This window comes from Coprinopsis cinerea (genome assembly GCF_000182895.1).
Source record: "Coprinopsis cinerea okayama7#130 chromosome 10 map unlocalized cont3.10, whole genome shotgun sequence".
NCBI lineage: Eukaryota > Fungi > Basidiomycota > Agaricomycetes > Agaricales > Psathyrellaceae > Coprinopsis > Coprinopsis cinerea.
Window position 1 is genome coordinate 1346216 of NW_003307535.1, and position 25236 is coordinate 1371451.

Here is a 25236-nt window from a genome sequence, read left to right on the forward strand (position 1 = left end):
AGAAATTTCGAATCCACTTGCGTCCGCATCCTACAGTTCCCAGGAATCCGCGCAACTCGGTGAGGTTCCTGCAGGGTGGCCATTTTCGCACTTTGGCTACTAACTCGTCGTCGAAATGTAGACCTTCTAGGGAGACTATGGTTCCAACGATCTTGAGGCGAGGAGTCGCAAGGATTGTCTTGGCTCCGGACGCAGTCATTCCCGCCTCGATAAACTGTCCTAGGATGCGGTCAAGTGTTGTAGCGTACTCGTAGACAAATCGTCGAATATTGGGATTCCCTGTGATCGGCTCTTCGTCGTAGGTCGATGGAGGGCCCATCATACCGCAGTCGTCGATGAATACGTCCGCGTTGTGGGGTATCTCGGCCTCCAGCGCATGCCGGGTACAATGTTGAAACTCTTGCGGGGCGTTGGTGCTTCCCATTGGTAATGTCGCCTGTTGCTTAGCTCCACACACCGAATGAAACACTGTAAGGGGTCGTGAGTGAACGTCCAATATCCGAGCGTCAAAACCAGAGAAGAGATCACACGAGCCATAAATGGCTCGTCCTGCAAACTGTTCCGCAAATTCTTCGACGTTAGGCGGTAAGGCTGAATCACGAATGGTGACGGAGTTGAGTTTCTGGAGGTCGAGTACCAGACGGATATCCCCATTCTTCTTCGCCACTGGGAACAGCACAGAGCGGTAACTTGAGACGGTTGGTTCGAATCTTCCAGCCTGTTCTTGCTCCATGATGGCCTGGCGAACCTTGTCTTCAATCGCTTGTGGTACTCGGATGGGAGGCTGAACCCATGGGATGTGCTCGATTACGGGTATACGATAGTCGGGGTAGTAGTCTGGATTGAAAATCCCTTTCTCTCGAAAGGTGTACGCGAAGGCTTTTCGCCGGTTGCTGACCACATATGCGATGAGGTCATGCTCGTCTCCCTTAAGGAACCCGTCCGGTGTGGTGGCCAACAATGCGTCAAATCGGTCTTGAGTCATTCGCCCGCACGGTTTGAAGGTACTTCTAGGCGGAGGGTGGATAGGAAGGGGATAGACAACGGGATTGGGGTCCGGGGATGCGTTTGAACTGCTGGGCGACTGGATCTGGCATGTATGTAGGTACGGGTCGGACCTTTCGATCTACCGGTTTGTAACGTCGTTTTGTGGTGGCCAGGGACTCGCGGTTTTCGGGAAAACGATGGGGTAGTGCTCGAACTGTCCACGGAGTCTTCAGCACAGGGGTATCAGGTAATGTAAGACTCAACTGGTAAAGAAGGTGATCATATGCTTGAGGCGGTTGAAGAGAAATTAATGAATCGAATTCGGAGTTACGTGGGTCTCCTAAGAGACCTAAAATGGATCGACCCATTGTAGCGTAGGACACACGACGCACTTGCGAGGGTCGACTTCACGTGCCCTCTACTGAAAACCCAAGTCGTCAGCGTCTTCAATAGAATCGATTCGCACCTGGTTTGTCGACTGGTTGCTGCTGTGTCCATGTGGGTTGAGAGTATCGACGTTCCTAGGGTCGTCTGGTCGAGTCAAGTTGAGGGAAAGAGTGGGCAGTACGGAACGGTCCCCATCCTTCCAAACGAGCATCTTCATTGCGCCAGATCGGTTATAGTCGATTCGAGCTGCAAACCATTGAATCCACGGTTGTCCTAAGATGCAGTCATGAGTCTCCATGTCATCTCGAGAAACAAAGAAATAGTGGTCGAAGTTATGTCCACCAATCACCAGTGAGACGTCCTTGCAGACGCCTCGTAGTCCCACCGGTCCTCCGTTAACGCCCTTTAGTGCCCAACACGATCCTTCAAGGTCTAGCGCCAGATGTGCGCGCTCCAATAACTTTTCGGGGAATAAATTGAGTTCTGAGCCGCAGTCGACGAGGCAAACGACGTCGATGCCCCCTAGTTGTGCCCTGAAGGTACCAGTGGTCACGGCAAATTTCTTTGTTGGCTTGAAGTGTACGGCGTTGGAATAGCGTAGCAGGAATGAGTTAAGTTGGTCGAATGGGTCATGGGCTTCGAGTACGGCGTTGGGTTCAATTACTTGTGGATTTTCGGCACTGGAAAGCCATCGTTCAGCCTCTGGACTGTATAGATTGTACTCACCAGACTTCATGACGTATTCACAACGAACACGCGTCACGTCAGCTAGTCTCTTTTGCAGAGGGGGCGAAACCCCTATGATCTCACATAACGAAACCGTGACGAGCGTATCCATAATCTTCTTCTCCACCGCTTGGAGCGAAACTTGGTCTTGAATCTCGCTGGTGAAGTGATATCGTTGTCGCCCTTCGTCCGTGCGATCCTTCATGCTGATGTCTCGATCCTTCTCTTGGCTGTGTCCTAGGCTTTCTTTCCAACCTTCTCGGGTGTTGATGGGATGAGGCTTTGGCACATTGGGGTTGGTAAGGGTTCCCTGTGTTGGCGATCGCTGGTTCGGTAACTTGGTGGTCGAGTCCCGAGGCTGGTTCGGTCGAGGAATAACAGATGGGTCGTCTGGGGTGTTGGTAGCATGTCGAGGAGGTGCGGAACTCTTCGTTGATGGTCGCTGGAGGGGGTTGGTGCGGTTGGAAGTATCCCTTCCCGAGTGTGTTACCGGGTACCCGCCGTACGAATAGTCGTCTTGATAATAAAAATTCTTCGTGATTGGGCTCACTGGCAGCCACGGCGAACACATCCCCTTGAAAGACATGAGTATCGTCAACCATGAGCGAAGCCGATGAAGTCTTAGCAGTCAAGTGTGGGGGGGTGTCTCGAACGAAGCCTCCTTGCGCCGGAATGCGTTTTCGGTTCTCGCGGAGATACTGAGCGACTCCTCCTTCCGTGAATGGAACCTGGGGAAGATTGCTCCCATCAGGTAACATATACCGGTTTTGGCCTTCGTTGTGGACAATGAGACCTTCCTTGATGAGCTTGTGGGTCTCCGGGCAGTGTCTAGGGTGCATCTGGTGAGCATTGGTCCTTCCACACATAAAACAGACCTTGTTTGCGGCTCGACTGATGCCAGTCCCTTTGTTTGCTAGCGACGACACCAGCAACTGGAGCTGGGCTTGTTGGATCATAAGCTGTTTGAGCTGCTGGGTGAGTTCATCAATCATAGGATCCCTAGAAGTTGAAGTGTTAGCACCTGTTGTTGTCGGAGCCTCACTTACCCGAGCTGGAGGCAATGGGGTGAAATGCTGAGTGAGGTTTTGGGTTGACTCGACGATGTCTCGGCTGTCAGCGCGCCCGATACGCTTGTCGAGCGTGTAAGATTTGATCCTGCTCGGGTCGAAGAGCTTGGAAACAATTTCAATGACCTTCGAGATGTCTGCTGGGTTGGACGTCGTCTTGTGCTCTTCAGGGGCGTTCTGGACGTAGTACGCGCGTATTCCTGGTGGAAGACCTTGGAAGAATTTGAGTTTCATCGTCTTGTCGTCAATGGCCTTCGTCTTCTTCAATGGGCCGGCTATTTCGCGATACTGACAGTGGTACTGGTCCAATTCGTGACGAGATGTGAACTCCTTACGGAGGTTCGCCTGCTCGACAAATCGGTCCAGTTCGGCCTTTTGCGGTGCTTCATAGTCGAGGGCTTCGTAGAGTTCGAGTAGAAGCTTCTTGGCAGTCTCCCATGTCGCGTTGGGTCCTTCAATTTCGTTGGCGTACCTGAGAGTCCTTTGAACATTGTCAGTACAGTACGAGAGGATGTAGGCGGTCAATTGATTGTCAGAGATTCGAGCGTTGCGGGCGTGTTGCTGCAGCGTCTCGAGGAATTGTTTGACGTTTCGTCTGTCGAAGAGTGGAGCATTGTGGGTGCCCGCAATGGGCATTGGAATCACCGGGGTGAAAAATGTGGCCTGGGTAGCCTGCGTCCCTTGGTTTGCTGTCGGGTTTGAAGGATCCCCAGACATGATGTCGACGCGAAAGGGGAACGGAATTTATGAGAAAGTAGACGGTAGGCGAAGAAAAAGTCGAAGGAAGGGTTATAGGACGAATAGGAGATGATAAAATTTGGCAAGGAACAATACAAGTTATTACTTAGCTGTTCAGGGGGTTGGTTTCGAACGGAAAACCACTTCCCCCCTACCTCGGTCACCACTGTGGCGGAGTTTTGCTTGTGGCCGTGGTCTGGTTCGAAAGGTCGTCGAAACCAGGTGATAGACTATCTGTAGAATACGGTTAGTATGACAATGAAGGGATTTCGCACCTAATTGATGCGAGGGCTCGGCTTGAGGGCGATGGTATGTGTGGGTTCATTGGGCTCAGTGGTGACTCGGTTGTGGCTCAGGTATGCACGCTAGAAGTGAACGGTGGTGATGGTATTTCACGAAGGAAGAGGAATACATCTTGGGGGACCGAGCCCCGGTATATGTGAGACGCAAAACACCCGGGCGCGCGTGCTCATACGCCCCGGGGTACCAACCAATTTGAAATACCAAAGATAAGAAAACGTACGAAATTTTCCGATTTCTGCTTCGCAACTCCTCCCATTGCGTGGAACCGTCGTTCGACGACCGCTTGGCGCTTCACCAGGCTTGAAGGTAGGCGAGTATTCTTGACAGGGCTCCCCCAAACCCTGCCCGGGGTGGACCAAGTCCCGAGCAACCACCTGAGGCTCTGGTGGCGATCTGTCGATGCGGCGGTCTTGGCGATCTCGGCGTTGCTAGGCGTAGTCAGCGGGTGGTCGGGTATACGTTAAACAAAGAAGAAAGTAGCCAAAGCCCTCCGAAGGGTACGAGGAGGAGATGAAAAGAAAAGAGTGTCGGGCCCCGGACTAGCCGGGCGCAATCGACCTCTATCCACTGCTGTTCCCTCCGTAGGTGTCTTCGTCGATGTTCTTGAGGTCTTTGGACGCTGTTGAGCGTCCAGGATCGTCGTCGTTGTCACCGAGTGGTTGGGCTGGTGGTTGGAGGAAAAGAGCCGGTCGTGGGAATGCAACTGCTCGTGCGCGGATTTGGTCGGATAGGGGCTTTCCTCTGTTGGGCCGAGGATCCCTACCAGAATGGATGCACGAGCCCTGACAGAGTCCCTTATCCTTCAGCACATACACCCTTCCCTTGAATGTCATGGGTGGAGGAGGCTCGTGACGAAGAGGAATTCCGAATCTGAGACTTGTGATGGGGTTCGAGCATTGAGACGTGGAAGACGGGGTGAACGGAACGCATGGAGTCTGGAAGTCAAAGGGTGAAGGAGTGGGTGCCAACCTGAGCAATAATCTCGTAAGGACCAAGATATTGTTCAGACAACTTCTTGGTAGGTCGGGTGGTTCAGAAGAAGGCAGCTTTGACGAAGACGCGATCACCGACTTTGAAGTCTGGGGGGGCTAGACGTTTGCGATTGGCGTATAGCTGGTAAGACTTCTGTGCGGCGGTGATAGATTCCCGAAGGTACTCGTGCAACGAGGCGAGGTCGACTACAAATTCTTGCGCAGCGGAACTGGCTAAGTCGCGTTCAGGGTGGATGTTAAGACTTGGATGGTAACCCTTGTACGCGAAGAAAGGCGAGACACCAGTGGTAGCTGAAGGCGCGTTGTTGTAAGCGAATTCGGCGAGGGGAAGGAGTCGATGCCAATCATCCTGCTGGTAAGAACAGTAAGCTCGAAGGTACTGCTCCAAGGTCTGGTTCACCTGTTCAGTCTGTCCATCGCCCTTCAGGGTGGTATTCTGACGTGAAGTGAAACTTCATGTCCAATGCCTCACCCAATGCACGGAAAAAAGTGGGAGACGAACTCTGAACCACAATCAGACATCACGTTCGAAGGGACGCCATGCTTGGAGAAGATGTGGATGACAAAAAGGCGTGCAAGCTCCGCAGACGTAAGATATTGGTCTGTGGGGATGAAGAGCACGCGCCTAAAGTCCACAAGGCTTCCGGAGGATCCGAGATCACGGAAGGAGCCGAGTTGTGCATCTTGCCTGATCCGGTGAAGTCTAGATCAGTAGACATTGACGCGACTGGAGTCTAGGTGGCGGTGCGGCTGAAGACGTCGGGGAAGTTGAGGGTTCGAGTATGGCTGGAAGCGAAAGTCGAGACATCGAGATGTGAAGTCGAAGTGTCGAAGTCTAAGCCGAGTCTAGGGAAGGCGCGAGTGTATATCAGAGTTCTGCTAAGTGCACGAGCCCTGACAGCCTGAAGACAATGACCCAAGGAGAGAAGTAGGGATGGTCAAGGGGTTTTAAAACCCCCGGGGTAGAGGCCAGGGGTAGAGCGAGGGTAGGGGTAAGGGTAGGTCTCGGACTACCCTTGGCCAAACCCCTACCCCCGGTCGGGGGTAAGGGTTTTGATAAAAATCCAGCAAAACCCATTTATTTCAACATCTATGTATACTTTCTACTAAATAACTGCTGTATGCGCAATAAAACACATAAAAATATCCATATACACAACTATAACTGATGGTTAGTGCCAAAATGATCAAAACCCTTGGTCAAAACCCCCAGGGTTGGGGGGTAAGGGTTTTGGGGGGTGGGGGCAAGGGTAGGTGTCCGGCTACCCAGGGGTTACCCCTGTCCTTCCCTAGAGAGAAGACAGCTGAAGAACATGTAGCCGGCTTCAAGATCGTCCTATCAAAAACCAATCTCCTTCCCAAGGACCACGCCAACAAGACTGAAGACCAAAGAGTCGCTGACGCTGGAGACACTGTAGCCAGAAACTATTCCCAAGCCAGCCTGAACGATCCGCTTCAGAAGAAGCTCTTCGACCTTGAGAAACCCCCTCGAACCTTCAATGAGTGGACAGAGAAGGCCATTGAAAAGGACAACTATTGTCGCTACTTTGCCCTCACCAACAAGGCCTCGGCTAAAACCTCAACCTCTACCAGACAGTGGAACTTCAGTCGCCCTGCTCCTGCCAAAGATCCTATGGCCATGGACATCGACACCATCATCTCCAAAGTCAAGGGCTTAGACCAGTCTGCAGGGACCGCTTTAGAGCAACACATCAGGGCAATCAGCCTTGGAAAGCTCTCTCCCCAAGAGAGAGCCGACCTGATCAAGAGAGGGAGGATGCTTCCGTTGCCGAAAAGATGGACATCGCTCCTGGGAATGCCCCAATAACACCACCAACAATCACTCTGCAGGGACCAGCAACCAGAACACCAGTAACTGTCAAAACTGGTCTTTCCGCCCAAAGAATGGCAAGGATCTCTACACCAACATCCGGGCCGCGATCCAAGAAGCAGGAGAGGAAGTCGTTGAAGAATCTTATAAGGAACTCGAGACCAACCAGGGTTTTTAGAATGGAGACCTGCATCGACATCAGTGTCTCCCTATTTATCGATTCATTCTGCCTTAGTAGCCCAAAAAAAATAAATGCTTATTTATTCCAATGCATCTCGAGGGCAAAACCGAGAGTGGAAAGATAATCGTCGACACTGAAGGAATGATAGATTCTGGAGCTGGAGGAAAATTCATCAACCAAAACTTCGCCAGAAACAAGAAACTCCCACTCCAACTCCTTCCAACCCCTCTGAAAGTCTACAACGTAGACAGAACCCTGAATAAACAAGGAACTATCCGATACTCAACCACCATGAACATCACTATCCATGGACACACACCACCTATTACCTTCTACATCACCGGCCTTGGAAAACAGAAAGTCATCATGGGTTTTCCCTGGCTTGAGGAAGCCAACCCCATCATTGATTGGAGGAAGGGTACCCTCGAGTGGCGACAGAGTGTTCTGTCGACACCGCCGATCACATCTACCAAGCCTTACACCCAGATCTTCATAGTGTTCACCATGGGTAAACCCCAGGTCTGAAAGCCAGGACCCGGACCCGGACCCTGCCAAAACCCTACCCGCAACCCTGCGGGATTTCCGCAGGGTTTGAGCTTTATTTCGTCTAAAACGGCCCAGAAATGGGCGAGTTATGCTCAATTTACTTCAAATCAAGCATAACTCCGGCCATTTCATGGGCCGATTTGGACGTGTAAGGGCTTGTTTTAAAGATCGCGGGTACGAAAATGCGTACCCGGACCCGGACCCGCCCTTACCCCTCCCCGAAACCCGCAGGGTCTGCCATACCCCTGCTTTTGGACCACCGTCGAAGAAATCCCGGACACTGAACCTCAGAACCTCGACCCACTACCTGATTGGTACCCAACCACCTCTCCTATGATACCCAAGGATCACTTTGACACCTTCGGAACCTACGTCAATGAGCTTATGGAAGGGAACTTGCATTGGGATAATGACAAGGGATCTCTCTTGACTAACGACCTGGTGATCTCATTCATCAATGGAGAACTTTCTGATGAAACGGAGGACATTAAAACACCACCCTCACCCACTCTCAGGCCTTCGAGCTCAAGTACAACCAGCGAGCAGAAATCAAGGACATCAGGCAACATGTACCTCCGGAATATCACGAATACCTCTCTGTCTTTGATGAGAAAGCGGCCTCCCAATTCCCTGAGTCTCGACCTTGGGACCACAGGATAGATCTGAAACCAGGATCCGAACCGAGGTCATCCAAGGTCTATCTGCTCACACCGGAGGAAGAGAAACTCATCAAGGAATTCATTGATGACAATCTGGCCAAAGGATACATTCGACCAGTCGGACTCTCCACAAGCATCTGGATTCTTCTTCGTTCCCAAGAAAGACGGAAAGAAACGTCCACTGTCGTGAACTGCCGGTATGACCCCTATTTTTCCATATCTTATCTTATCGTTTCCTTCATCTTATCTTCGCCTCTGCATTGTCTTTATTCTCGTTATGGACACTTTCCCTCATGGAACACTGCCTCATCTTGCCCTTTGCCCTGTTTTCTATTGTTCCTTTCTTCTCGCACAGCCTTACGACTCATTATGACTCACTGTGGCTTCTTTATTGTTTCATCCTTATTCTTGCACAGCCTTCGTGCAGCCTTGTGACCTTTCCTTATTGTCTCTCATGTATTGCATCGTTATTTGTCATTCTGACTCACAGCGGCTATGTAGCTTGTAGTTACAGTATATAAGTTGTGTAGTTGGTCTTGTAGATTCCTCAGCTTGACCTCTCTGTCAATACATCGCTCTATCCATCGCTCCAATTCATCGCTCTCACTGCTCTCATCTCACTTATCGCTCTACTCATCTGGTCTTTAGTTTGGTTTAGTGTTCACTCTTCGCGACACCCACGTCAAGACTACCGCTACCTGAACGAATGGACCGTCATTGGTCAAGAATGCTTATCCCCTCCCCCTAGTTACGGACCTTATGGACAAACTGGTACTTCACCAAGCTCAATGTCTTGAAGGGTTACAACAATATCCGTATACACAATGGAGATCAGTGGAAAGCAGCATTCAAAGCTCGCTACAAGTGTCTACGTCTAGTAGCAGGACAAACAAGGAGTCTTCATTGATGAACCCTAGACTAAGGTGCAGAGTACCCTTCGTGAGTAGCCTAAGGCACAGGCCCCTACCAAAAGCCCAGTAGAGACTTTAGTCGAAGATACCGCAGGTAGCCTAGCCCTAAGCCTAAAACTCGTGCGCGATGTCTAAGCCTTACAGTTTGTTACCTCTCGGGTTTGAACCTAGATCTTGAAACGTGGCAAACCTTACCAATCTGTGGCCGCCTGAATATGAGGACTTAGCTGTATCGGCAGAGCTCATAGGGCGAGAAGCCTAACCACCTATAACCCTAGACATGACAACTTGACGGACTTAGTCGAGGCACCGAAGTCTAGACAGGCAGCCAAGCTAGAAAGTCTAAAAGTGGTCCCTCCGATTTGGACAACCTAGCGGTGATGTGCTGGCTAGCACAGAAAGCACAAAGAAGAGCAAGAAAACAACTGGCGGTCCCGAATCGAGTGGAACTTGTTGTGAGACAAGTGACACGAAGATGAAGACCGACGGCCGAATCTAAAGACTTTTAGGTACTGTCTGTACGTTGGCACGCAAGTTCGATGGGGTTGTTGTTTTAGTAGACTAAGTTAACGAGGAGAAGATTCTCTGACTCGTATAGAACGGTTTTTAGGGTTCTTTAGAGCTTTGAAAAGGCTCTTGACTTTATGCGGGTGGTGTTTTGTATTTTGTTGTGCTCTACACACAAGGGAAACACTAAGTTCGACTCGCGACTCGATTTAAACACGACTTAGACTCGAAACTCGAATTCTGAACTTGGAAACACTTAAAACTCGCCCCCGGCGGGATCACTCGTTGACTCGTTTTTAAACTCGGACTCGTGTATTCACGCGCAAACTCGAACTCGACACTAACTCGCTAACTCGCTAACTCGACACTCTGAGAATTCCTCTTTGTTTTACTGAACGACTTGTGTCGATCAGGACAAGATGTATAATCGAGTCAAAGGGGTATCTGTTTATTCTTTTGCCCGGCGGGCCTATATATATGGTACAAAATGTTTGACTACGGGCTTTAAAACAAAGACTAGCAAAGACTATAAAACAAACCGAATACGTGCGCATGATACAGACGATGAGAGTAGAGAGACGGAGCGGAGGTACGAGAGAATCAGAAATACGAAATAGGAAGGAAACACGACAAAAGAAGCCCCGGCGGTGTCGTGCCGAGTATGCCCATAGGCGTCTATTGATGCGCTGTTGAAGCGCGTGAATTTTGGTAGTTCCGTCCCGTCGGAACGGAACCAATGTGTGGTGGGAAACTCCATTGTTACTCTGTGAAGATGCTCCCGCAGAAACAGATGGTATACAACACCCGCCGGAGGGCGGCGTATGGACTCATCGTTCTGTCCCTTCTTTCTGTACTACTTCTTTTTCTGTTGACAGGTCATGGGACTGTTAGTACCCCGTTTCATCTGTCCTGGAGAGGACACCTGTCCAACGGAATAGAACATCTCGTGTGATCCGTTCCTGGTCCCGTCGTTCTGGTTATCTTATCTCGGCTTCTATCTTATCGATCTCGTGCCTAATCCGTAGAGGTCCCCTTAGCTTTCCGCGACTGATGGCTGATTCCGACCGTCCGGCGGCGCTTATGGGCGTTTCCTCTTAGGGTACTGACAGGCGCTGGCGCTAAGTGTCATCGTTCTTGCTAAGTCGCTACTAACTTTCTAGTCGATTTGAAGTCGATCGTGCACTCCCATGGATAGTCTTGCTCCCGGCGGTGAGGACTTCGTGCAAAATTCTCACTACCGTAGTTCGATCTTCAATCCGGTCCAGTACGCATCCTTAACCCGTCAATTAATACAGTATCAATGATGCGTTACATTCAACCTCTTTCGGAGTCGTTCTTAGAGTTCGACTTAGTTGACGACTCTGGGCTCGGGTCTCAACTCATACGACAGAATAAGTGACCGCCGGTTATGAAAAACACAGTGCCTTAGGGCTTTTCAGTCACTTATCGAGATGTACGTTTTACCGGACGAAATTAGTCCGGCGGTGTGTTATTCGCGATTTTTGAAGGGTCAGGCGACCCTCAGGCGTAACAGCGGAAGCAAATGTCATTGGAGTTGATGGACCAACCGGGAAGGCCCCCGATGCCGACACACAGCATTGGAGCAGGACTACCAAGAGAGAAAATCCCAAGTCTAAGGTGGAGTGTACTGCGTCTACATTGGGACCATGTCCAGTCAATAACGGACCTGTCACCTCGGGACTATCTGTCATGAACAGGTGAAATCATGGCATAGAATGGTGCTTATATACCACGGTCTGCCTGTCCACCTAAGCTGGACATGGGCGCCTTTTTGGTGCAGTGGTTAGTGTGACCGTCTAATCATGACACTATCTAGACTCGGACAGCTCACCGTCACAGGAGTCATAACCAAGCTCCGATGGAGTAATGTCGATCAAAGCCTGACCCGCCAGATGGCAAAGTGGAGTTCCCCCTTATGGGACCAGGACCGGATCACGGCTATGTCGATCACGGCAAGGCGCCCGGCCAACAAGCCGTACTTGGCTACCCCATTAGGGTAAGCCTAAGCAAAAGTAACCGCGCGTCTACGAGCGCCTAATACTCGAACCGTTCTATTTCTGTCCTATCTCTCGAAAGCTCATGTTTCTTCTGTTTTATTTCTCTCTCTTAGTCTACCTGTCTTACAAAGTCTTCCTAGTTTTTCCGTCTCTGTTTGCCTACAGCCTTAGCATGCCAAACACTCTCCTCATGTATAAAAGCTAGCTAGTTCTCGCTCGAATCCTACAGATTATCACTGGCATCTTTTCTCCAGGATAAGGCTCCGTGAAGTCCAGCGCGACTCAGCACGTTAAAGGTTCGTCGACTTGGCGTAGATCGACTATTGGGTTTCTTTGGCCATTTCGTCTTGGGTGTATTCGATTTGGTAACAGTCGTCCCGGCGTGTTCAACTTTGGTTTTCTGTGAGCACAGGTGACCGGCGTGTGTCTCCTTGGTTTTCTTTTGTGTATTTTCTCGACTACTCAGTGCCTACCAGCTCTTGTTTTACGTCGTGCACCCCCCTTCGAACTGTTGCATTGTCAAGGGTTTTGTTTGGTTCTAGTGCCTTTCTTACATACTGTCGTACCTTTCGGGTGAAGTCTAGCTTCATTTGACCTTAGACGTAGCCTTTGGTTGGGTGTAGAGGATCAGCCTTTTCATTACTTTTACTTCTTTACTTTCACCTGCCGGTTTGGTTGGTGTGTGTGTGGTTTTAGAGCCTCCCATCCCCTGACCACGCATCAACGGTTGACGTGCATGCTCACTTGAGTTCGCGTCCCTTGACCATAACAAGGAACCTTGACGAAGGGTACACTTTCTAAGTTATAACGTCACACGTGAGACCAAGGCTAACCTCCGATCTCTAAGTCTCCCCTCCATCTCAGTCTTCACATACTCCTGGCAGATGGATTCTATATAGAGGATAGAATAGGGAACCTTGATACCTAAATAAGGTAACTCAACAACCCATTCATGTAATATGAGACCAAGGCTAACCTTCTCCCCACTTGACCCACCATCTTGTTGAGGTGATCATCTGTCGTTCACCCAACCCTGACAAGGTTTTGACTTGGAGTTTGCTCTTCGCAACAAGAACCACTCAAATCCCTCCTCAAATCAGAAATTCCGCAATCTACCCAACAATCATATATTTCTCACAAACCACCACATCATTCAACACACCATCACTAGCATCTCCAGGCATAGGGGACAAAGAAGGTAATGGAAAGGGTCTCAACTTCAGCCCGCCCAGGCCTTCTCCACCTCTTGATGAACTGCTACTGCTATTTCTCCTCCTGTTCCCCAAACGCAAAGTCGTGGCAGTAGGAGAGGAAGTATCATAAAAAGGTTTCCAAACATCCACCAAAGCACCCTCTCTAAACTTCATTACTGCGGGATCTCCCCCCGATCCCAGAGCAGTCGGGAACACAAACGTCCGAAAAGCCCCTGTTTGGAGGACTTCGCAAACCGCGACAGCGGGTAAAACGAACGATCTCTGAGGTGCACTCCTACCCGCCGCCGAGGACCTTGAACCCTTTGCCATTGACTTGTCTTTCGACGTAGAAGCAGATGCTGACGACGCAGGAGCTTGGACAATCCTCACTACCTTCACTCTCAGATCGGCTTTTTTCGTGGCTATCGAAGTTGTCGTCGTAGATGTAGCTCCGCCAGTCCGTTGTTGAGCCTGGCGCCTCCAGAGCACAAGCGATGTCTTTGAGCGCTGAAAGTAGTCCGTCGCGCCCGCCGCTAGGCCAGTCCTTTTGAGTTGCGGGGCAAATGTGATGTCACAAAGCAGAGGATAAGAGAGTTGGCAAGCCCGACGAAAGGATGAGGAGCCAACGAGTGAAGCAAGGACCGAGGATGTGCGGAGAGGAATCGCCAGAATAGAACCAGAACCAGGGATCGACGAAACAAGCAGAGTCAGAGGTGTCCAACCAAGTGCAGAAAGAAGCGACGTGTAAGCTTCGTTGAAATGACCACACAACACTGTGAAAAAGCTTGCCTGATCAGCTTTGCCTTCGCCTTATCCCTCTTCTCCGGACTCAGGTCCACACCTCTCCGTCGCTCATCTACGTTGGCCTCTCCCTCGTCATCCGGCTTTACCAAATTCTCGACAGCGAATAGCACCGATGGGTCGACAATTATCTTGCTCTCCTTCGCCGCGGTCGTCGTATTGGGGTTCAACCCAGGCAGGGGTAAAGGAGGTGCCTCCATCCTCGCTGAAATCGGCACTTTCGGTTGTTGAACTGGTGGATGTCGTGGTTGAACATGTAATTGCGGAACACCAAGTGGTTTCAATGTCTTGGAGTTCGACGACGAGGGTTTGGCAACGTCAGGTAAGGGTGGGGGAAGCTGGTATCCCAATAAAGTCTCCCGGCCCTTTTCCTTGACGCTCCGCACCGGTTGAAGCTTTGGGGGAGGCCTAACAGCAACCTCCTTCTCCTTGCCTTTATCCTTCCTATCTTTCGCCCCTGCATCCTCCTTTCCTTTATCTTTCTCCTTCCCGTCCGCACCCCCTTTCCAAAACACGGACTCTGCCAACTTGACGTCCCCACCTCTCGAAACTGGTTTCGTGGTCTTTGGTGCATCGAATGCATTCGCAAACTTTGGTGCAGAGATCTTTGGAGGGGGAGGTTTTGACGTCTGAGCAAATCCGTCTGGTTCTGAAAGACGAGGTCGTTTATTCGGTCGGTGCATTGTCGTCGATGGTGGTGGTACGAGGTCAGGAACGACGCGGGCACAGCCACCTATGTCTCCTGACCGGCGCCTCGCGTGCGCCCTCCGCTTCGCAACGCATACCATATTTGGACCTTCCCTATAGAGTGAAACTAGTCTGCAGCGCGCAATAGAGGAAGCAAGTGGCGGCTAGGCTGCGGGGGAGAATATTCCGGGGTTGTCGGTGAATTGCAGGTTGGGTGGGCGAGCGCTTGGAGGATTGATGGGAGCACGTGTGTTGGGTGGGACACAGCCTCGGTATCTCGGTTGGCGAAATGATGGGCGAGTTGGACGCTCACAGACTGTGCTCTTTCCTCAACAACGATGAAGAGGCTCTTTGGCGCAGGCAAATCTTCAAAGTCAAAACAAATCCCAAAGGATCATCTCCCAGAGGTACTCTATTTCCTATAAATCTCCCAGAATTACCCTAATATCTTGCAGGAAAACATCCCCACACCGATTCACCAAAGCCGCGCCCGCTACTTGACCAAACCGCCACCGCATGCAGTTCAGCAGCAGAAACAACCGTCGCTGCCACCGTCTGCAGCCCCATCGCCTGTCCCAACACCGTCGCTTGTCCAGCGCAGCACCCCGCCCGACTCAGTCGAAGGATGGGAGACTGTCCATCCTCCTTACCAAGAGCCAAGGCAAATCCCACCAGGAATGAGCCCTTCCCGCTCTTCCTCATTTCATTCTCTTCAACCACATGCAAACTCCCCGTCGTTGGCAAGCCCTGGCCCCCGTCCGGCATCGCCTGCCCGCCAACCATCACAACCGCCCTATTCTCCAAGCCCAAATGCCGCCGCACAACCACAGCCCAAGAAATCTCCCAGCGCTGCACTCGGCATCCTCAAAGCTCTCGAACCATCCGTTCCCCAGCAGCCTGCCTGCACCCCAATGACCAGATCACAATCAGAGGACGACAACAGCAACAGGATCATGTCCGCTCCTCCCGTCGAGCGCTATTCTGGTTCAGAAAGCGGCCACATCTCAAAGGAAGAGAAGAAAGAGAAACGCGGCTTCTGGAGTACCAACAAGGACAAGGACAAAGATAAAGAACGCGCGCAAGCCGATGTCGTTCCAGACCGTCGAGCACGAGACCCCCCACTCGACCCCCGCGTCCACGAGCGCTATCCAACATACCCTCCCCAGCGCAATCCAGACAAAACTATAACCAGCATGATTGGTGAGTTGCTTCATTCTCCCCTGCCTTCACACACTAAACATCCTGTAGGCTACCTCACAGCTACTTCATCCGAGGATTGGACGGTGGTTCTCGACGTATGCGAACGCGCCTCAGCATCAGAGATCCAAGCAAAGGAGGCAGCAAAGGCTCTTCGCATGGAGCTCAAGTATGATCTTACTCCCTCGTCTTTACTCCTTATAACTAACATTCACTAGGCACGGGCAACCAGCAACCCAACTCTCTGCAGCAAAGGTTCGTCTTTCCCACCCTCCACTCCTTCCAATGCTCACCTCGTCTAGCTCTGGGCAATCATGCTCCGCAACTCAACCGATGTCTTCATCCATCAATCCCGCTCACGCAAATTCCTCGACACGATCGAAGGCATCCTCAAGAACCCCCAAACAAACCCTGTAGTCGCAGAACGCTTACTAGAAGTCGTCGCTGCAGCAGCTTATGCCAGTGGTCGTAGTGCGTATCGCCCATGTCTCCCATCCAACAACACTAACGCCTGTATATCCAGGAAAGAATGATAAAGACGGATTTAGAGGACTCTGGTTACGCGTTAAAGCACCCGACAAGCCCGACGAAGGCATCCCATTCGATTCCCAAGACTCGATGTTCATTCCACCAACAACAGGTCGTACATCCGCATATGACATTCCAATCGTGGCGTACCAACAAGCAAGCCCCATACAAGGAGATACTGCTTCTCCCGGCCTGGTGCGTTCTGCTCTTGTACCGCCTTGCTGAACAGCCATACTAAGTTCTCCCAAGAAACCACCCCGCCGGCACAAATCGCCCAACCGCAACAGGATCATCCCGCCCGAAGAGGACATGCGTCGTCTGTTCCAAGAGTGTAAAATCGGTCAAGGAAACGCATCTCTCCTCTCCGAAGCATTAATCAACTGTACTCCATCCCAATTTAAGAAATCAGAGATCATCAATGTGGGTGTTCTGCTGCCCACCATCAAAATTGGTACTGACTTGCTTTCTCTAGGAATTCTACCTCAAATGTCGTAAATCCCAAGAGCTCATCTTTGCCCAAATTGAATGGGCATCTGCAGGTGCCGAACGATCCCGTGTCGAACGAGATAAAGAACGCGCTGAGCGCGAACGTACAAACTCTGCCGGCGACGCCAAACCCGACAAACACCGGGATAAGCACTCCAAATCCAACGGCAAAGGCAAGAACGACGACGAGACAATGGAAGAGAAACTTCTCGCCGCTCTTCTATTGGCTAACGAGGAATTGTTGGAGGCGTTGAGGCAGTACGACGACTTGGCACGGATCGCGGAGGAGAAGAGAGTAGAAGCAAGGAGTAAGAAAGAGGTTCGGATGGATCCCAGGGTACGCTCCGTTCCATTGCCCTTCAATATCCCGACCTAACCACTTCAATCCAGGAACTGGTATTACAACAACAACAGACCGAAGGAATCGGAGGCTCCGCTTCACGCAGCCCTTCGCCCTCCCTGCAACAACATGCCCGATCCGAGAGCTACACGAACAATCAATACTCCAACTCTGCCTCCAACGTTGCACCAGCCAGACCACCCCACCTTCCACTCGACAACGCCAACCAGGCCAGCGCTCCCAACTCGGCCGCCGCCCACAACGAGTACCACCTCAACTCGAGCGCAAACCCCGTTTACGCTAACAATACTACTGACCAATATACCAACCTCGCGCCTCCACCCAAGGCGCCCTACGGACCGCGCTCACCAGGTCAGATCTCCATTCGCTCGCGTACACCGTCGCCTATACACGGACACCGCGCTGAAGATTCCATCGGTACACTGAACGGGAACGGAAACGCATACAGTACTTACGATTCAGCTCACCAAGGCCAGTATGCCCACCAAGAGCAATACCAATACCCAAATCAGCATTACGGTGCACACGCTCAGGGATACGTCACCGGCGGTCAGCCACAGCCAGTCCAAGGAGGAGGTCAATACACAGACGACAACGCTTCCTCGATCTACTACGCTCAAGAATACCAGCCTCAGGATTACAACGCCGCTAGCCACCACCAGCGCCAGCATTCCAACGGCTTAAGCCGTGCTTCAGTCGAAGGGTACTACGACCCCGACGGTCCAATCCGGCCAAGCGAGAAGGCATTGGGTAAGAGAAGGGCAGTCGACGTCGACGATCGTTCCAGAGGTGCGTTACACTCAACCTTTCAAAAACCACAACTGACCATCACATCATCCGCAGACTCCTTCCACTCCGACACAGCACACTACCTCAACTCGGACGCGCACTCGCTTTCCTCGCACACACACCCCTCCGACGACCCCTACTACACCTATCCTTCGCACACACAGGATCCCGACGGCGTGCACTCGGATACGGAGGATAGCGCGAGCCACGAGCACGGTGCACATAAGAGAGGTGTACCTAGGTGGCCGGGGAGGCAGCCGACGCAGTATGTTTATGATGCAGCAGCCGAGAGGACGAGGGAGCTGTTGGAGGAGGCGGCGAGGCGGAGGGGTCTGGTGGGGATGGCTGCCCCTGCTCAGACCAATGGCGTCGCTCACTAATCGGATATCCGATAGTTCATAGTTCCTATCGCCCACACTCGGGTGTGTATGTATGGCTGTGTACAGTGCAAGTGTGTGTCGGATGCGTTGGATGTATCATTTGTCGTTATTGTTGTATTTACGCTGTCCTTCTTGCGCTGTGTGTGTATACCAGCACTCGCTTTCTTGGCCATCGCTTCGACTTTCGCAAATCTATTTGGTTTACTGCAGACCTAGACAGTGAATCGTTTTTGAAAAATCCACCGCGTTGACTGTAAATATTCCAGACTTTTCCATTACATCCCAGCACTAGATTACGCATTAAAACACGTATTAGATCTACGCAAATACCTCCATCTCACTCTTCCAGATAACATCTACTTCCTCGAACCTCGAATCCTAGCACCCAACTCCAAAGCCCGTTTTCCTTCCAACCACAGCATCGCCTCTACAAGATTAGGTCAGTGGCGAGGGTCATGGGAGAAAACAACAGGGCTCAGAACGCCGAGCGCAGAATATAGAACCAAGAAGGAAGAACATAAGAACACAGGACACGGAACATGAGGCGCAGAGCATAGGGCACAGAACCCCAAAGTTCGAATCAAGCAATCAGAAAATGGAACGGGTAGAGATCGAAGAAGGCCAAACTAATCAAAGAGTAGACGGTAAGATCTCTACCACCCTCCCAAATAGAGAGTGTGTTCCCCGTACTGCCCCAACCCCAACCAACTCCCAAAACCCCTTCCAGACCACCCACGAAACAAAGTTAAAAAAAGAAATGATGAAACGCACCTTGATAAGTCTTAGGAACAACCATCCTCGGTTTCTGAGTGCCTTGTTTATCCTGGTACCAAGTAAACCTGAAATCATTCGTAGTCTGCTCCAAGCCAGTCTTGACGTCCACAACGTTCGCTTTGACACCGACGTGCTACGTATTCATTGAGCAAAAACCGAAGACGGTGGGCAAATCGCAATTCCCAGTCGGAGAGAGAGACATCGCAGTTGAAGGGGAGTTGGCGTCACGTCATGTCGTTCGTTGCACGCATCACGTTCGCCGAGTTGTCACCAAGTACCAATCATAGCAGTCGCCGTGGTGCAGACGAAAGCCATCGACACCGGACATCACACCAAAATCAACGGGATGAGAAGATGTCGCCAAGGAAGGACACGTGCGGGTGAACAGTTGACAGGTAAGTTTGGTTTTTGGAACGGGCAGGAAGATAGTTCGACATTGTGGATGGTTGGATGAGATGCAGATGGGTCGGAGAGAAGTTGGTTTTGGAGAGATTTGGTCGGCCGAGAAGTCGGTATTGCACACAGACAAGGGAGAAGGTCGAGAGGAAGAGAAATCAATCAGTAAACGATCTATGATAACCATTGCCAACAACGAAGCAGAGAGGGAAAAAAGGAACGATAACGCCTCGACAGCCTGATAGACAGTTGAGCCTCAGCCTAACGAAATCCCATGCCATGCCATGACGAGCTTCCCAACCGCCAAAACCAACACTGAAAACATTTCTCCCCGAGATCCCCAACAGAAAGCAGAAAAGAAGGACATAGAGAAGACCACTCACCACATTAACCCTCCTCTCGGCCTCGTCCTCAGCAGTATGCAAAATCATACTCTCCAACCTCAAAATGGAGCCAATAGGCACAGGACGCGCAAAACTGATCCCATCCAGTGACAAAAACCGGACCGGACCACGGCAGAACAAGCTCGCATTGCTGAATCCGAGCTGCATTTGGCGCGTATACATATGCATCCCATCGTTCGTCGACGTCGACGTCGACGTCGTATCGCGTCGTTTCAGGTCATGTGTGTCGTATGTAGCGTAGTATGTCACCGTCAAGTCACCCGTCGCAAAGTTGCGATACAAGTTGCCGTGGAGCATAGCCGTAAGGATCACCACCCGAGTAGACCGAGCATCGCGCAAGAGCAGGGGCCCCAAGAGTGAAGTAAGATAATCAAGGGAGATGATGACCCAGGGCGCGATAATCAGAAACCCGGCGACCGCGATGCGTAGATAAACAAGGACGGTAAAAGGGCAGCCCCGACAATAGAAACAGTCACCAAGTCCAGAACAGATCCAAAGAAACCCAAAAGAACAATCGTCCAGTCAGTACTGCACAAAATGAAATGAAATCACAGAAAAGATTACACTCACCTCATAAGCCAGTCGCATCAAGTACCCTCCAAATACTTTCTGATGTACACTGTATACCACCAACAAGTAGCACACGACCAACAAATAACCCAAAGAGAACAAGAACGATGATCAGTATTAGATTTCATTTCCCGTAGGAAAGGGCAACCGCCCATCGCACAGGGTGAACTGAAATGGAGACGACGGGATGGAATGGGACAAGGAAGAGATTTCCAGAACCACAACCACACCAGAACAAAGATCGAATGAAAGAAACGAATTACTCACTTTCTCTCCTGCGGGAACATCAACATACAATTATCAATATGGGTATCACCCATCCACACCCTCCTCCCTTCGTCCACCCTGATCGACACGTTCCCTATCGTGTTACCACCAACAGTCCCATTTCCTGTCTCTTATCAGGACAACCATAACTTATTAGTCGGCAGATTATACATACCTGACGAAGGACCCTCCAAGCCATGGGACAAATAAAACGAGTGCAACTCTGCCGCTTCTTTCGAGGTGGGAGGGACGGTATCAAGTGACTGAGAAGCAGCTTTGAGTCTGCGCTGTTTCATATCTAATGGGGAAGGGAGCGAATAATCAGCCAGAGTTGACCGGTAACAAAAAACCAACAGAACTCACGTTCGCCGAGGGCATTCAAAGCCTTCTCCTCATCGGTCGAGACAGTTAACGGATGAACTTTCTTCGCCTTGTGGGTATGGGCGTTCCTGCACACCATGGAAAACCTGCCTGTATATGCGTAGCTTCAGTTAGCAAACCGCCGTCTCGACTACAACCTCTAGAACACACCGATCATAGCCGTCTGATCAGGCTGGCCATCACCAATCGACTCCATCTTGACTACAATCTCCATGGAGCTTCTGCCTGTATAAATAACCTGGCCGCAGAGCCTCAGGTCGCGAGTCGGGTCGAGGTGCGCGAGCATGTCGAGTCTGTCGAGGACAGAGCAATGACGTCAGTGAGGAAGGGTGCAACCGGGCGCGCTGTCCTCACCGTTCGACGGACGCAGTGACAATATAAAACCCTCTCTCGCTGACCTTTCCCAATTCTTGTACATCAGGACCCAACATATGCTTATACGCAATAGACCCAGCAAGCGAGTCAAGGTTTTCCATCAACCTATCCGCCAATCAATGCAAAGTCTTGTTTCACTGAAAAACCACTCACTTGCCCGTCCTAACTCCCCCAGACGCGTTGATATACTGCTCCAGTACCTGCGCATTGCTCGCAAACGGAATAACGAGTTCCGAGTACGAATCATGCATCCTCCTCGGCACCAGCTCGTCTTCCTTACGTTCCCTATGAGCATTCATCGCGCCCTCGGACCCCGGCACACTCTTCATCGTCGAATTCAACAGCGCTTCAGACCACAACACCGGCGTCCTCATCGGCATAACACTATGCATCGAGTCAAGCATCTATTCACGTTACAAGATGAAAGATAACGCACTTGTGAAACGCCGGGTCAGCGCGTTGCCCTAGAAAGTCTCATCAGAAAAGTATTTTTATGGTAAAGCTTGGATGGACTTGCGAACTGCCTTGAGCAAGCGGTCAACCGAGGCAATATCCTCAGTCTCTGCTGCCACAAGAGATTCAGGAACATAGGATAAGCGCCTACGAGCCAAAAGTGCTCGAGGCAGTAGTAGTCTGGGAATGCGATGCAACATGTCGGTGACCAAGTTAATTCTGATGGCAACAGTCTTGAGGGAACGTCTACAGAGATTTCCCAAATGAATTGACAGTTTCCAGGGACTTAGGACATGATTCTCACTTTAATCTCTTCGTCGTCGCTGCTCTCCCTTCTTCGTCTTTCCCTCTTCCTGGGCGGGCTCCCTCACGGTATAGACTACCACAATGTATACCATTAAATCCTTTCTACATACTATTGTAAGTACATTCCAGTCGATAACAATTGTCCACTAACATCCCGCCAGTATGCCCGCATCGTCCTCAGCCGCACAACCACATTCTTTTTCGTCTTCAGCTTAATTTATTGCTTCACCCAAGGCGTCATCCAGTCTCTGCTGCACGGCCAGGACCATGACATCCGAGGTCTGCTCAAAGGCGTCGTCGACCCCGTCCTAGCCAACGCCAAGGGCAACATGACCTTCGTCCTTGGCTCCCCGGGCGCACTGCACCTCCAAATCTGCAACGACGTGCCCTATGAAATGGTCGGAGCACCCACCAAAGCCCAACCGGTCTACCCCTGTACAACCGTCTTTCGCTCCTCCACAGATGCCTCGTCTACCCTCGTACGCCCAGTGCTTCATTCCATCAACTAACCCTCATTCCCTTGTTCTAGTACGACACAGCACGGACACTGGACTGGTCAAAGGGCATCGAAGTATGGCGGTCCACACCAGGCCTTGACATCGAATACTCGGGTTCAGCCCGCGTCGCCACCGCCCCCAAATCCGACAACTCGACCGCCATAATCGACGGGGTCATTATCACCTCTGTCGCAGACCAGGACAGGATCAACCTCAGTTTGCAATGCATCCAGACCCTGTCGTACCCGAAGCAGATGTGTGTTCCCTCATCCCCGTCTTACCCCCAACGAAGAAGATACTGAACCATCACTGAACAGCCTGGATAACTCAAAACGCGAAGACATCGCATTAATCATGCTCCAACCCTGGCTCTGGACCATCTCAGTTTTGGCGGTAGTCATGGACTCGGTTCCACATCTGTGCGTCTCCCCTTCTCGTTACTGTCCACCCGCTTCCTGGAACTGGCACTTGGAAACACTTCGCATGCCATCATGGCCACTAACACCCTCCTCCCAGGTTAACGGCAATCGTAACCCGCACCATTGTAACAGCCTGGTCCGCATTCAGCCTCTGGCGCACAACCCGCGACCAATCCCTCTTCCACGAACTCCTGGCTGAGCCAGGTACACCCTGCTCTCTCGACCTTTTCACCGACTACTTCCAAAATCGCATTCCTCTTCAGGTGCGCCTTTCTCTCCACTTTGACTAACATTGCACCTCTGACAATGCCCAGATCACAGACGTGGTTCTATCATGCACAGCGTTGATCATCTTCTTCGTCCTCACCATACGATTGCTCAAGGTACCCATCTCCCCATTTGGTCCACAACCTCACACCTAAATCCCACCTTTCCAGACCTACAGCTCACATGCATTCCAATGCATCGGCGCTCCAGACCACATTAACCGCATCAACAAGGTAAGCATTCCTACTCCCTACCTACAGTCCTCGCTCACGTATTTGTAATACAGTTCTTCCTCGCCCTCCTCTCATGCCTCCAACTCGAAGTATTCGCCCTCACCACCGCAATGGCAATGTGGATCGACGTCCTCCTCAACACCGCCATCGGGAGCGTAACACCGCTGATGAAAACCTACATCGCAGTTTTCATTACAACTGTTTTGGTACGTACCAGCTTCCTTCATATCCCTTTTTTCCATCCTCTATCGCAACTCATTCCATCTCTTCGCATCTTCTCGTTTCTTTCTGTACCATCATTTCGTTCATTGCCATTTCCTTCCGGCGACAAACAAAACATTGAACCAAAACTAACGTCACTTTTCTCATTGTAGGTCCTCCTCCCATGGATCGCGATGGTAAGCCTCCCTCCGCCCTCGCTCCAACCAAACCAACTCCAACTCCCACACCTTAACCTAACCAAACGCTAACTCTCCCTCCCAACAGGGCTGGTTCGCAACCAAACGCGAAAAACGCTGGATGATGGCCGCGTTCCTCTTCTTCGGGTTCGCAATGCTCTTCGCATGGCTCCTCATGTTCTACTCCATCGTTTATCGATGGTACGTGCCTCCTTTCTTCTTTTTTCCCTCCAACCATTCTAACACCCCTCTTTCTCCACAGGACGTTCCTCCAATGGCCATTCCTAGGGTGTTTCACCGTCTCCTCACTCGTCTTGCTCATCGCAAGCTTCGTATTGGGCGTCATCTGCCGTACGCAGTTCGGCAAAGGACACGCCGAGTATCGTGAGTATCCCTTCCCTCTTCTCTTTCCACAACTCCACTACCCAACCAGCACTAACACTCCTCCTTCCCTCCTTCACAGTCCGCGCAGAAGAAGCCCTCTCCTCCCTCAACTTCACCCGCGAAGTCTTCACCCGCAACACCAACCACGACAACTTCGACTTGGACCCCTCCCAAACCACCTCCGCAACCGAAATCAAAACAAACTTCAAATTCCCATTCTCCCCTTCTTCCCAATCCCAATCCAAACCCCGTAACCCCACCTCCCTTTTCCCCTCCTCCAACTCGGGTTCCAAACGCTGGAAGATGACACCTTTCCCATTCCTCTCTCTCTCCCGTGATCACGACCATACCCGTGACAACAACGACGTCCACACCCACGATCTGAGTCTCAACACCCGAAGCAGTATCTCCAAGGACCCAAACGCACAGGGAGACCGCAAACCCTCGCTCACGCTCTCACACACCTCCCGTCCAAGCGTTTCCATCTACTACATCCAGACGCTCGAGAGTGACGGAGCGGGTGGGGTACATGCCCTACAGGAAGGCAAAGGGCATAAGGGGCCTTTTGGTGTTTGAACCTAACACCGTCCTCACTGTTGTGTCATCGGGGAGGTTGGAGGTGTGCGGTTTGAAGTTTAGAGTCGCCCGGGCCGATACCATTCGAACATTACCCTTTGAGTAGAAGCTGCTGGTAGCTGCTGGTTCGCATGTACGTATGTATGTATGTATGTATATACATCACACGTCTCCCTGTCTCACGCTATCCCATACCCACTTCAATTTCTTCACGTTAACATCTTCCTTGTCGTTACTGTTATTGTTGTTGTTGCTTTTACT

The 25236-nt window shown here is 51.2% G+C and overlaps 6 protein-coding genes across 6 annotated transcripts; 3 read left to right on the forward strand and 3 right to left on the reverse strand.

The window, feature by feature from the left end:
- Positions 1-9241: 9241 nt before the first annotated feature.
- On the forward strand, positions 9242-9827 carry CC1G_15316 (hypothetical protein; the record flags this gene model as incomplete). The annotated part of the gene is made up of 2 exons (XM_002910363.1): positions 9242-9294; positions 9704-9827. 2 exons carry the CDS (start codon positions 9242-9244, stop codon positions 9825-9827), a joined length of 177 nt encoding a protein of 58 aa, XP_002910409.1.
- A 2612-nt stretch (positions 9828-12439) lies between these two features.
- Positions 12440-14530, reverse strand: CC1G_11874 (hypothetical protein; the record flags this gene model as incomplete). Its single annotated transcript, XM_001834201.2, has 4 exons — positions 12440-12650; positions 12729-12777; positions 13016-13579; positions 13888-14530. The coding sequence occupies 4 exons, from the start codon at positions 14528-14530 to the stop codon at positions 12440-12442; spliced, it is 1467 nt and encodes a 488-aa protein (XP_001834253.2).
- A 342-nt stretch (positions 14531-14872) lies between these two features.
- CC1G_11875 (hypothetical protein) lies at positions 14873-18275 on the forward strand (the record flags this gene model as incomplete). The annotated part of the gene is made up of 10 exons (XM_001834202.2): positions 14873-14941; positions 14990-15734; positions 15783-15900; positions 15950-15986; positions 16034-16202; positions 16255-16454; positions 16509-16679; positions 16732-17082; positions 17136-17895; positions 17950-18275. The coding sequence occupies 10 exons, from the start codon at positions 14873-14875 to the stop codon at positions 18273-18275; spliced, it is 2946 nt and encodes a 981-aa protein (XP_001834254.2).
- Positions 18276-18631: 356 nt separating this feature from the next.
- CC1G_15317 (hypothetical protein) lies at positions 18632-19377 on the reverse strand (the record flags this gene model as incomplete). Its single annotated transcript, XM_002910364.1, has 4 exons — positions 18632-18702; positions 18966-18995; positions 19047-19182; positions 19321-19377. The coding sequence occupies 4 exons, from the start codon at positions 19375-19377 to the stop codon at positions 18632-18634; spliced, it is 294 nt and encodes a 97-aa protein (XP_002910410.1).
- Positions 19378-19603: 226 nt separating this feature from the next.
- CC1G_11876 (hypothetical protein) lies at positions 19604-22068 on the reverse strand (the record flags this gene model as incomplete). The annotated part of the gene is made up of 9 exons (XM_001834203.2): positions 21960-22068; positions 21596-21906; positions 21422-21547; positions 21218-21360; positions 21050-21157; positions 20862-20984; positions 20687-20816; positions 20420-20468; positions 19604-19990 (listed from the first exon to the last, which is right to left on the reverse strand). The coding sequence occupies exons 2-9, from the start codon at positions 21832-21834 to the stop codon at positions 19604-19606; spliced, it is 1305 nt and encodes a 434-aa protein (XP_001834255.2). The 5' UTR covers positions 21835-21906; positions 21960-22068.
- Positions 22069-22141: 73 nt separating this feature from the next.
- CC1G_11877 (hypothetical protein) lies at positions 22142-24975 on the forward strand (the record flags this gene model as incomplete). Its single annotated transcript, XM_001834204.2, has 12 exons — positions 22142-22315; positions 22363-22680; positions 22731-22954; positions 23016-23117; positions 23215-23380; positions 23432-23500; positions 23555-23617; positions 23671-23823; positions 23992-24015; positions 24104-24216; positions 24278-24399; positions 24479-24975. The coding sequence occupies exons 1-12, from the start codon at positions 22283-22285 to the stop codon at positions 24973-24975; spliced, it is 1884 nt and encodes a 627-aa protein (XP_001834256.2). The 5' UTR covers positions 22142-22282.
- Positions 24976-25236: the final 261 nt, after the last annotated feature.